Source organism: Eschrichtius robustus, chromosome 20 (genome assembly GCF_028021215.1).
Source record: "Eschrichtius robustus isolate mEscRob2 chromosome 20, mEscRob2.pri, whole genome shotgun sequence".
In the NCBI taxonomy this organism is placed as follows: Eukaryota; Metazoa; Chordata; class Mammalia; order Artiodactyla; family Eschrichtiidae; genus Eschrichtius; species Eschrichtius robustus.
This window is the reverse complement of record NC_090843.1, coordinates 14,026,152-14,039,150: the sequence shown is the minus strand read 5'-3', so window position 1 is coordinate 14,039,150 and position 12,999 is coordinate 14,026,152. Positions and strand designations below refer to the sequence as shown.

Here is a 12,999-nt window from a genome sequence, read left to right as displayed (position 1 = left end):
AAAAACCCAGCTCAATAAAGCTGTTACAGTAAATAACAGAATAATAAAAATACTAGGTATACTTCACAAATAGTGTCTTGATTACTAAAGTAAACATACAGGGGCTTCCCTGGTGGCGCAGTGGTTGGGAATCCGCTTGCCAGTGCAGGGGACACGGGCTCGAGCCCTGGTCCGGGAGGATCCCACATGCCGCGGAGCAACTGGGCCTGTGTGCCACAACTGCTGACTGAGCCTGCGCTCTGGAGCCCACGAGCCACAGCTGCTGAGCCCACCTGCCGCAGCTGCTGAGGCCCACGCGCCTAGAGCCTGTGCTCCGCAACAAGAGAAGCCACCACAATGAGAAGCCTGCGCACCGCAACAGAGTAGTCCCCGCTCCCCGCAACTAGAGGAAGCCCGCTCGCAGCAACAAAGACCCAACGCAGCCAAAAGTAAATAAATAAATAAATAAATTTTATAAATAAATAAACATACAAGCATTCACAATTCATGAAGCAATGACAATTCTCATTTTATAGGTGAAAAAAACCAGGCTTAGAAGGGTTGTAGGTGCTTTAATATGACACAGAACTTGTAATTAACAAGGCCAGGAATGCAAACCAGGGCTAGTTTCAGAGCTTTAATATTTAACCACTCTGTATGACAACTGTCTAGCAATAAATGACCTGGATAAAGACAAAAAAAGAAAAAGTAAACATACAAATTTAAGATATATATTGGGAAACCGTAAATGTCAAAAAGAAAGAAAAAGTTTCTTATATACTAAAATAAAAATTTATACACACAATTTGATTTTTTATTGTCATTTTTGAAGGTTAGAAAATTGTGTATAAAATTTTCAGAGAAAAGGCAAATTTACTATTTAGGTTATATAAAAATAAAAATGAACTTTTCAATCCAATGATAAATTAAATCTGTTACTGTCTGTAGGGCAAGTTGACAGTTTAATAAACTCCTTGAGGATCTCTCTAGATTTACCCATTTTCCTGGCTGGGGATATACATTTTGTTTGGAAAAAAAAAAAAAAGCTGTTGAAATTTTAACTTTTTTTTTCTACGTAAATATAATATGTAAAAAGCAAAAAACAAACAAACAAACAAACAAACTGTACAGCATATATTAAGTGCTCAATAAATGTTGATGTTGGCTATTGTTATTACTAACCCATCAGCAACTAGTTCCACCTATAGGTCCCTAACACCAAGGCCTACACCATTGATTATTGTGTGATAAGCCTTACATTACAGATGTCAAGGCCTACCTATATGTGGACAAAGCACCTTTGGCACGTCTGGGGCCCGAAACGGCAGCACAGGGAAGGAAGTGAGAGGCAGTGAGAATGAACATCCAAAAAGGGTGAGGAAAGGCAGGACAGGGAAGGGAACATAAGAATGGGAGAACAGGAGTACAGAATAAATTTCATTTACTTCCTGATTTGTTCACAGCAATCCTGATGACTCTGAGCCCTTCCGGGAAGGCACATGAGACTGAGTGGATAGGGTCTGTTAACTGCTGTGCTGAACATCTAGAGAGTACAAGCACCAGGCTCCCTGAAAGGCAGTCTCACTGACTTTTCACATAGAATGAAAGACTGCATTAAACTTCAAACCAAAATGTGGTTACAGTTATCTTTCCATTTGTAATGACCTCACCAACACAAGTTTCCATGCTACCATCTCCACAGCATGATATGAGAAAGATGGCACAATAAACACCACAACCAGATGTTTGGGAGATACGGGGGCAAAAAAAAAAAAAAAAAAACTTATACAAAATTTTAAAATAACTGATCCAAACCAAAACATACAAAATATACTTTGTATATTTAAAACTTTTAACACTTCATATACTGTTTCTCATATCAGTTTCTGGATTAAGGTAGTAGACTGAATCCACACATCTCAGTTTGCTCCCTCTTGAAACCCTCTTAAAACCACTAAAGAAATATTTTTAAAGATCTAAACTTACAAGATTAGAGAAAATAAGAGAGACAACAAAAAAATTTTTGGAAGCAGGAAAGCAAATGGACAAGTGATAACTGCCTTTAACAGAGCCAAGAAAGCCCAATCCGAAACATAAAGGGTGGAGCTGAGAACCAACAATCACCAAAATGAGGAGGGGAGTATCGACAGCAGAGAAGTGCTTGAAAGCTGTTTTAGGAGCAGATCCCAAGGCCACTTATCTATCCACTTAAAGCCACTAAAGGTTTAGTCTCTACAGGAGGTAAAAGTGAGGTTCTCCGGACCAGGGGACACCAGGTGTAGGTGTGAACAAAGGTACTGTACAGAAAACCAAGGTACTGAGTGGCTATGTACACAGTAAATGCGGTGTGCATGGTAAATGCAGCCCGCCTCCACCACCCAGCCAGCCAAACCCTCATGCTCCAAGCAGAACACCAGAAAAGGCCTCTCTGGGTCACCTGACCAGCTCAGAAGGAAGGACTAAAGATAGTGAGTGACATCAGGGATCACCAAGAAAAAAGATTAAGAAAATCACTCAACGATTAAGCTCAAAATTGATATGGCCCACACACTTGCTCAGAACTTCCAATCAGCTGTATAATCCCGCAGTGTTAATCAGGAGCAGAAAACTAAGGATTAATAGACATCTGAGGATGGAAGAGACAGACCAATACAAACAGCAGGAAGAAGCAACCTGGAAGAAACAGAGACCATTCACAGTGGGAAAAAACACATGAAAAAACTATCAATAACATCCTCGAAAGTAAGAGAAATTATTATTTCCAGAAAACAAAAAACTAAGATTTTATTTTTTAAAAAGGAGGATGATTTTAAGAACAAAAGAGCTCTTAGAAAATAAAAATGTGATAGATAGAAAAAATAAATAGTAGGGCTTGAAGACCAAGATAAGGAAATCTTCTAGAAAAATTGAACACACACACACGCACGCGCACGCGCACGCGCGCGCGCGCATTCCAAAGAGGACAAAGACAAAGAGGAAAACTGGAGCGAAAAGATAAAATCAGAAGACCAAAATAGGAAGCCCAACATTCAATAAAGTAATAGTTCAAGATAAATACAACAGGCAAAAGGAGAGGAGGAAGTCCTCAAAGGAAGTTCTCAGAACTGACTCAACTGTCAGATTGCAAGTGCCCACCACACACACAATGGATGAAAACAGACCCACACAAGGCCCTATCACTCTAAAACTGCAGAAAACACTGAAGGCAAAGAGAAGATTCGACAAGTTTCCAGGTAAGTCCAAAGTGGTTATATACAAAGAATCAATGAATGGATTCAGATTTCTCCACAGCAACACTACAAGAAGACAACTGTACAAAATTCTGAAATTCGCTGTTTATTCTGTACCATCTTTAAAAACTAAGGGTGGGCCTGGCTAAGATACTTCTCTGTACCTGGCTTGGCCTGACCATGTGCTGGTGAAGTTCTTTCTCTCCTCTCCATGCCTGCTCTTTCATTTCATCCCACCACAAATTTTCTGATTTGACCTAATTCTGAGAGCTTGAAGAAGGCTTTGAAAACTTTAGAAGCTGAGGACTTCCCTGGCGGTCCAGTGGTCAAGACACCGCGCTTCCACTGCAGGGTGTACAGGTTCGATCCCTAGTCGGGGAACTAAGATCCCACATGCCACACAGCGCAGCCAAAAGAAAATAAATAAATAAACAAATGAATGAATGAATGAATCAATAAAATATTTAAAAAAGAAAAGCTTTAGAAGCTGAAAATACAAAGTAACCCACTCCCTCTGACCATACTTCTACAGGATGCCCAAAACCAAGTCCACACTACAACCCTGCCAAGCACCCTCACTTTCCCAGGCTTCCTCCCGCCCTTGCCACTGTCCTGCCTGGAAGAATCTCTTGAAAACCCTCAGGAAAGCTCAAGCCAGACTATGACCAGGAGTCTGTTGGGTTTAACTTCTCCTGGGAGGCTGCAACCAATCATGGCGGCACTGACCTTTCCTTAGACCGTTTCTTTGTTCTTGCTGCTCCACTTTATGTACAAATATAGTAAAACCAAAAAGAGAAGCAAGAAAAGCCTGACACCAAAGTTAGGATGCAGATTACCTCATGGTGGGCTGCAGGGAATCTAACAGGGGAAGGGCCCACAATGGCATGTGGCATCCCAGCTAGTAAGTAACGTTCTGTTTTCCATCCTAGGCATTGAGTACAATGGTGTGTATTTTGCTTTTTTTCATGCACCCTTCTTTCCTTACAATTTTAAAACCTGTTTTAATGTACATATTCTTTCAAGTTAGAAATTATTAAACTATACAACTCATTATTAAATCACCAAGGTTTACATCACATCAGCAGCACAGCTCTACAACAATCACGAAGGAAGTTGGCTTAATTTTAAATACATACAAAAATTTAAGACCAGATTTACTCACATTATGAGTCTTCGGTTTAAGAACCAGTATTTCCTCCGACTTCTGTCATATCCAATAGGTTCATGTCGAATATATGGTTTGTTTTTTTGGATTTCAGCAACGCAGTCAGTCACACCAGGAACCTTATGTGCTACACAGACTTCACACTGCCACTCATCCTCTGGCACCTCCTCGAGAGGCGGCTTCACACATTCCAAATGGTACACTGCTGAGCAGGTCTCACAGCAAAGCAAATCCCCGAGTTTGTGACAAACCCTACAGTGGTCATCGTACTGGATCACCCCTTCAGACATCAACTCCTCACGAGCAATGTTTGTGGTAAGAAACTGATCGACTAAGAACTGCAGAACTTTGATTTTGTTCTCTACTGGTCCATAAGGATAGTCCTCTGCTTCTTGGTAAGGAAGAACATGATGGTACTCCTTGTCACTCTCACAGTACACCCGCAGCACCTCTGGCCACGTCATGCCATCGATGAAATACAGCGTGGAATTCACGCTATCTTTCAGATCGGCAGGTCCAAAGGTAGTATTGGAAGTGTCTTCTTCACGCAAAACTGCTTTCAAAAGCACAACGTGCATCTCTGCCATAAGTGTGCACTGCTCTTGACTCACCAGAGCTGCACAAAAGTCCTCAAAGCGAAAAGGAGATAACCTTAAAACTGTACCAAAGTTCCGCAGTACCTCATAAATGGCAATAACATTCATTATATGCTCGTTAGGCACCATTAAATCCTCAGAGGACTTGGGAAATTCAAGGGGTGGGATGTCTTTTTCTTCCAATATTGGAGAACGAGGCCGATGTACTCTTGGTTTTCGCCTACCTGTAAATAAAGAAATGGTATAATTACAAATCAATACATCATTTCTACAAACTAAGGATTTTCTGGTTTTTCCTATTTGGACATATACCCCCAAAAAGAGATAAGCATACTTCTATTTTTCTAATAACTGTCAAGTTAAAATAATACCAAGAAGCAATGATTTAGCTCTAATCTTTAAGTCTATAGAAAATCTAAATTTAAAGTTTTCCCATTATATCCCAAAGTAGAAGTAAAAAAAAAAATTACAATTATAATCAGTTCTCAATTACCTAGAGGGGTTAACTGGTTTACAGGTAACCATGATAAAAAGTAACAGTGAATTTGTGAAAGATCTGACAAGAACATAAATGAGAAAAAGACATCTCCAAGGAAGAGAACACGTGTAACAGATCTCACATGGTGCCAGCTGCACTAAGAAATGCCTCTCAGCAATCAGACAGGAAGTTCTCTGGTGCAGCACACCCTTTCCTTGGCCAGTTCTTCCTGAGAGCCATGTAATGGGGAGTTCCACAGTGAAGCACAAGGTTAGGGCTGAGACAGAAAGGAAGAAGGAGTAAGGAAGGGAGAAGAGAAGCAGGGTTCCAATACTGGGAGAAAAGGGTGGGGGCGGGGCTCACTTAGGAAACAGACAACAGATTATAATTTTTAGCTGTAAATTAAGCAACAGGAGGCGTGCCTGTTCACCAATTTATGAAATGTACAGTCCAGGAATATATATGTATGTAAATGTATAAATATATAGCATTTGAGAGCTTAGTTCATAACAAGCAAGCAGATCTCATTTAATCCTCTGAACAAGTCTATGAGGTATTTAAATAAGAAACTTATGGAAAGAAACAAGTTTCTCCAGAATTGCCATGCCCATGCCTGCATTACTATTATTACACTTTCCAATGATGTTTACAGAATGGGAAATGTACTTTTAAATAGCAGACTTTTTATGAGATTAACATTAAATTTATTTTTGTGCAATTGTTTTATTAACTAAGACTTATTAACTATGGTTTTGGGTTGCTGGTCACCTCTTAACTGCCTCCTCCCTTCCCCATTCCTGCACCCTCCTCACATCTAGTTAACTCTCATCGTGTACAAACTAAAAGGGTACAGGGCACCAGGAAAAGAAAGGATGCTATAGAATATAAGAGGTCAAGATCTTTTATTTTATACAATGTACCCCCTCATATTCATTCACTGGAAAGATTTTCCAAATAAGATTCTATCCATTAGTTTCTGCAGAAAAAAGTCCAAGGGATCACTCTGGGCCAGACTTTGCTGGTGAGCCTACATAGTAAGAAAGAAACCTCCTCCGTCTCAGCAAATACCCATTTACTACAAAGATGCAGTCTTCACAGATCCAATTAAATCACAGAATCACCATGCTAGTAATAAGCATCACGATGGTAATCCAGTCCATTTCACTGTCTTCTGGAAGTTATTTGGGTCTCATCTGCATAAGCACAAATGAGAGAAAGCAGAAAAGGATTAAAGGGAAGACTGAACCTAGAAGGATACCCTCAAATGCAAGAGAAGAAACACAAGTCACCAACTGAGACAAACCTGCTTATAGAAACAGTCCCTGTGTTCCTCTCAGCTGTTTATGCAAAATGCCGTCAAACAGAGTCCAAGTAAAGGATTACAGAAGTTAAGGCTGGAAAAGTAGTTCTAGGATCAGAACACGGATCCTTAAATGTTAGGTTTAGGCATTTGTACAGCACTTTATTCTGGCAGTAATGTAGGTTGATGGCTTTGAATGAAGTAATGAAGACTTTTTGAGCAGGGCAGGGACATGAGAAGAATGTTCCAGAAAGACTTCTCTGGCTTCAGTGTATACAATGAATAGGACAGGGGGAACAGACCAGACACAGGGCATCTTCTGAAATTACCCAGAAGATAAAGACCTGGATTCAGAGTCTGGCTGTGGGAATGAAGAAAAAGATGAATAAAAGTGACCTTATGAAGAAAGAAACCAACTGGTGTGGAACATAACACCACCACCCTAAGATTTAACTCTGGTACCATTTCCTCCAAAAGACTATTCGAACTCCCCCAAACACTCCTGAATTCTCATAGCCTTCTCTGAATCATTTGTTACCCTACAATTTACCTATTCATGGTATCCATTCCACCTCCATAGCTGAACACCCACCTCTTATGCCAAAGAAAGATCTGGCACGTTTGTTTTATTGGAAGCATTTGCTAGCATCATTCCCTTTAGAGAATTACCCTTCCCCTACACCATGTGATTCTGATGGGGCCCCCAAACACAGTATTCCATCTCTTGATCACTGGCAAGGCAGGCCAGTGAGAGTCTTGCCTGGGATTTTATATTCAGATGCTGAGTGAGAAGTGCTCTGAAGCTCGTTCTTTCCATGAAGGTGGCCAGAGGCTGTATGTGGCTAACCCACCTTTACCTCCCTTGTAGAAGAAGGGAATAAGGACAAGAGACAGAAGCAGAAATGGGAGATAAGTATTGATAACTCACGAGTACTGACAGAACCTGTCATTCAAATTTCCCAGTCAGGACTTCCCTGGTGGAGCAATGGTTAAGAATCCGCCTGCCAATGCAGGGGACACGGGTTCAAGCCCTGGTCCAGGAAGATCCCACATGCTGCAGAGCAACTGGGCCTGTATGCCACAACTACTGAGCCTGCAGTCGAGAGCCCGCGTGCCACAACTACTGAAGCCCGCGCACCCAGAGCCCGGGTTCTGCAACATGAGAAGCCACCACAGTAAGAAGCCCACGCACCACCACGAAGAGTAGCCCACGCTCGCCGCAACTAGAGAAAGCCCACGCACAGCAACGAAGACCCAATGCAGACAATAAATAAATAAATAAATAAATTTAAAAAAAAACAAATTTCCCAGTCACACAAACCAAAAACCACTCCCCTTTTGCTTAAGTGAACATGTTGGTTTTCTGTTGCTTGCAAATAAAAGAGTACTGATTAAAACAGTATCTAACACTGTATACAAGCCTTTTATAATGAGAAACTCAGTAAATTGCTATTTAAAGACTATCAATGAGAGCAGTTAATGTTTAAAAAAAAAAAGACTGTTGATAGTACTCTTTTGTAGTAAATTAACTTAGACAGTAACAGAAGTAGTCTAATTTAATTTGATATCTAATTTTAAAATATCAGCTTTCACAGATTCTGAAAGATTTTGGATAAACATGTATTATTCTAATGTTTAACAGTTCATTTAGCTTTATATTAAGCTAAAGTCTGTTAGCTTTCTATTAGTTTTAGAGGTAAAAGGAAGAAAGGCAAAAAAAGGTTCATAAATTCTACATTCTATCATCTAGCTGGAAACCACAAAATAGCATCTATTCAAACTACAACTACATACATACTGAAAAATGTGAGCACTTTTACAAGTTAACATTAAATACTGGTCAGTTCATTCTGAAGCATTATTGGGAGTTTAGATCGATTCAATTTTTTTAAAATTTATTTATTTACGCTGCGCCAGGTCTTAGTTGCGGCACAGGGGATCTTTTAGTTGCAGCACGCATGCGGGAATAAGGTAAAATTCATGTGCTGAAATAAGAAATCTTTAAGACATATTATTAAGTAGAGGAAAAAGCCAGCTACAGAACAATGACTAGGATGTCATTTGGGAAACAAAATTAGAAACAAAAAAAGAAAAGAGAACAATAATAAAGTGTATACATCGAAGAGGTCATATATGAATCTTTTTAAAGTAGTTGTTCCTGGGGAGGAGAAATGGAAGAAAAAAAAGAAAGAAAGACTAATTTTTTTATCCTTTTATATTCTTAAATACCACATGCATATATTTTTATTATAATAATTTAAAAGAAAAATATTGGGCAGATATCTATACAAATATATAAAAATATTAATATTTAAATCAATAAAATGATGCTGCTGGTAATGGCTACTGATGGCCTTGTATGAATACAAACATAAGGTCATTATGCCAAATTCAAAGATTTGGGTTTACAGAACTGAGCACAGATCACCGTGTATAAAGAGAAAACTCATAAAATTAAACCACTTAAGCCCCTCAACTGTCAATCATTAGTATTAGCAAGTCAAGTTATTTAAACTATTCAGGGAAATGTATTTATAATATACCACTGAGGATTACACTCATTACCATTTTCAACACTGATCTAGTATCTAGCAGATAAAGTATATTAATTTTCCTGTATTAAAAAAAAAAGGGATTAACGTCAACCTCACTAGCCATCAGGAAAAGGCAAATTAAAACCACAATGAGATACTGTTTCATACTCATCAATGGACAAAAGTTTTAAAGTCCATCCAAACAAACTTTTGGGAAGAACGGAGAACAACAGAGACACCGGTATACCACACTCGGGACTGTAAAGTGGCATCACCACTTTGGAGAGCAATTCAGTAACAGTCAGGTTAAGGTTGTGCACACAACCCTGAAAGGGCGGTTAGAAAATTTTTTGCCCATGACCCAAAGTAAGAAATACATTTTACATTTAAATCTAGTACACACCTACCCCAAAACTAAAGTTCTACAAAGCACTACTCTTATACTAATATCTTCTCTTCCATCCCATTCCAATACTTTCTATTCCATTCTCTTTCTGCTTTTAAATTATGCTGGTTGCAGCCCACAGTTTGAAAAACACTTCTCAGGAATTCCCCGGCAGTCCAGTGGTTAGGACTCTGCGCTTTCACTGCCGAGGGCCCAGGTTTGATTCCTGGTCAGGGAACTAAGATTCCACAAGCCACACCCCAACCCACCCTCCCAAAAAAAGAAAGAAAAAGAAAAACACTTCTCTAGAGAAACTCTCCTTATACATATGCAGAACACTGAACATTGCGTATAAAAGCAAGCAGTCAATCAAGCTGGAAACAACAAAAATGTACATCAACGGGGGGAACGATTAAATTGTAGAACATTCATTTGATAGAATCCTTTTTTTTGGGCCATGCTGCTTGGCTTGCGGGATCCTAGCTCCCTGACCAGGGATCAAACCCGGGCCCTCGGCAGTGAAAGCACGGAGTCCTAACCAGTGGACTGCCAGGGAATTCCCCACTTGATAAAATTCTATAGAGCAGTCAAGGGCTACATATGTCGGCATGGATCAATCATAAAAACACCATGAAACAAATAAAATTGCTACCAAAAAAAAATTGCTACTAAAGGATAAACAATTTGAAACCATGTGAAACAGTTTTATCTATTGCTTATGGATGAATGGATGTATATATATAATATATATATGAACTAGTAGTTAACATCACCACTAGAATGTAATCTCCTTAAGGGCAGGGAGTTTTGTCTGTGTATTTTTGCTGCTGTGAATACTTCAATAAATACTTACTGAAAGAATCAGGAGTTTAGGCGGCACACAAAAAGATGCTCATCATCACTAATTATTAGAGTAATGCAAATCAAAACTACAGTGAGGTACCACCTCATACTGGTCAGAATGGCCATCATTAAAAAGTCTACAAATAATAAGTGCTGGAGAGGGTGTGGAGAAAAGGGAACCCTCCTACACTGTTGGTGAGAATGTAAATTGGTGCAGCCACTATGGAAAACAGTATTGAGGTTCCTCAAAAAACTAAAAATAGAGTTGCAATATGATCCAGCAATCCTACTCCTGGGCATATACCCAGACAAAACTATAATTCAAAAAGACACATGCACCCCTATGTTCATAGCAGCACTATTTACAATAGCCAAGGCATAGAAGCAACCTAAATGTCCATCCATCAACAGGTGAATGGATAGAGAAGATGCAATACACACACACACACACACACACACACACACACACACACACACACACACTGGAATATTACTCAGCCATAAAAAAGAATAATGCCATTTGCAGCAACATGGATGGACCTAGAGATTATCATACTAAGTGAAGTAAATCAGAAAGAGAAAGACAGGGCTTCCCTGGTGGTGCAGTGGTTAAGAATCTGCCTGCCAACGCAGGGGACACGGGTTCAAGCCCTGGTCCGGGAAGATCCCACGTGCTGCGGAGCAACTAAGCCCGTGAGCCACAACTACTAAGCCTGCGCTCTAGAGCCCATGAGCCACAACTACTGAGCCCACGTGCCACAACTACTGAAGCTCGTGCGCCTAGAGGCCTTGCTCCGCAACGAGAAGCCCCTGCAATGAGAAGCCTACACACCGCAACGAAAAGTTGCCCCATTTGCCGCAATTAGAGAAAGCCCGTGCGCAGCAACGAAGACCCAACACAGCCAAAAATAAATAAATAAATAAATTTTAAGGAAAAAAAAAAAAAGACAAATACCATACGATATCACTTACATGTGGAATCTAAAATATGACACAAATGAACATATCTATGAAACAGAAACCGACTCACAGACATAGAGAACAGACTTGTGGTTGCCAAGCGGGGGGCGGGGGTGGGGTGGAGGAGGGAAGGATTGGGAGTGTGGGATTAGCAGATGCAAACTATTATATATAGGATGGATAAACAACAAGGTCCTACTGCATAGCACAGGCGACTATATTCAATAGCCTATGATAAACCATAATGGAAAAGAATATGAAAAAGAATATATATATGGGGCTTCCCTGGTGGCGCAGTGGTTGACAATCTGCCTGCCAATGCAGGGGACACGGGTTCGAGCCCTGGTCTGGGAAGATCCCACATGCCGCGGAGCTACTAGGCCCGTGAGCCACAACTACTGAGCCTGCGCGTCTGGAGCCTGTGCTCCGCAACAAGAGAGGCCGCGATAGTGAGAGGCCCGCACACCGCGATGAAGAGTGGCCCCCGCTTGCCACAACTGGAGAAAGCCCTCGCACAGAAACGAAGACCCAACACAGCCAAAAATAAATCAATAAATAAAATTTAAAAAAAAAAAAAAAAAAAAAAAGAATATATGTAAAATTGAATCACTTTGCTGAAAGAATCAGTAGTTTCAAACTCTAGCCTATGCAATTACACAAGAAAATGATGTCTTTACATTATTTGCAGATGTTAGAAATGTGTTTTTACTCCTCACTATGTAAATAAATAGAGGACTACAGTGAGAAGTCCTAGAACAGTGGTCTTCAAATTTTGCGCATCAGAATCACCTGGAGAGCTGATTCTAATTAAAACAGCTTCTGATTCAAAGGACTAGGAAAGAGTCTCAATTTGCATTTCTAAGAATTCCCATGCAATACTAACTCTGCTGGTCTGAGGTCCACAGTTTGAGAACCACTGCCCTGGAACTCAAAAAGGTTATCCCTCTGAGATTCATTAGAGTAAAAATTAATACACATCAGATGAAATTCACTAATTCCAGTTACCTTCAAAGCTTGCCACTCAAAATGTGATTGGCATTATCTATCTATCTATATATCTTGAATAAAGTCAGAATCTCAGGCTTACAAAATTAGGATTTGCAGTTTCTCAAAATCTTCAGGTGATTCATGCACACATTAAAGTTTGACATGCTGCCTTGAAAACTATCCATCCTAAAACTAGAAGTGCAGCAAAATCACATGGTAAACTGTTAAAAGTAGAGTATCAAAATGCAATTCAAATTTACGGAACCCCAGGTGAAGCTCAGTAATCTGTATTTTTATCTTTCTCCCCAGATAATTCTGATGTGCAGCCAAGTGTGAAAATTACGGCTTTACCGAAATTGGATATTCCCGCTACCAAGCAGAAAGTGGGGCTTTTTTGGAAACTCAAACAAGAGAATCAAGAGGCTGCCTAAGAAGGTATGATTAGAATAGGACAGGTGTGAAAGGAAGCTGAAGCCTAATCAAAGACATTAATAAGCCTACAAGAAGAAAACGCTACGGATGGAAAGTGGTCTGCATGGGGG

The 12,999-nt window shown here is 40.0% G+C and overlaps 1 protein-coding gene across 12 annotated transcripts in view; it reads right to left on the bottom strand.

The window, feature by feature from the left end:
• BPTF (bromodomain PHD finger transcription factor) overlaps positions 1–12,999 on the bottom strand; it is a 139,068-nt gene that overhangs the window by 100,847 nt on the left and 25,222 nt on the right. For all 12 annotated transcript variants that reach the window (XM_068529938.1, XM_068529939.1, XM_068529944.1 and 9 more), the window contains exon 2: positions 4,372–5,194. In XM_068529938.1, the coding sequence (XP_068386039.1) occupies positions 4,372–5,194 (823 nt within the window). The remainder of the gene's footprint in view (positions 1–4,371; positions 5,195–12,999) is intronic.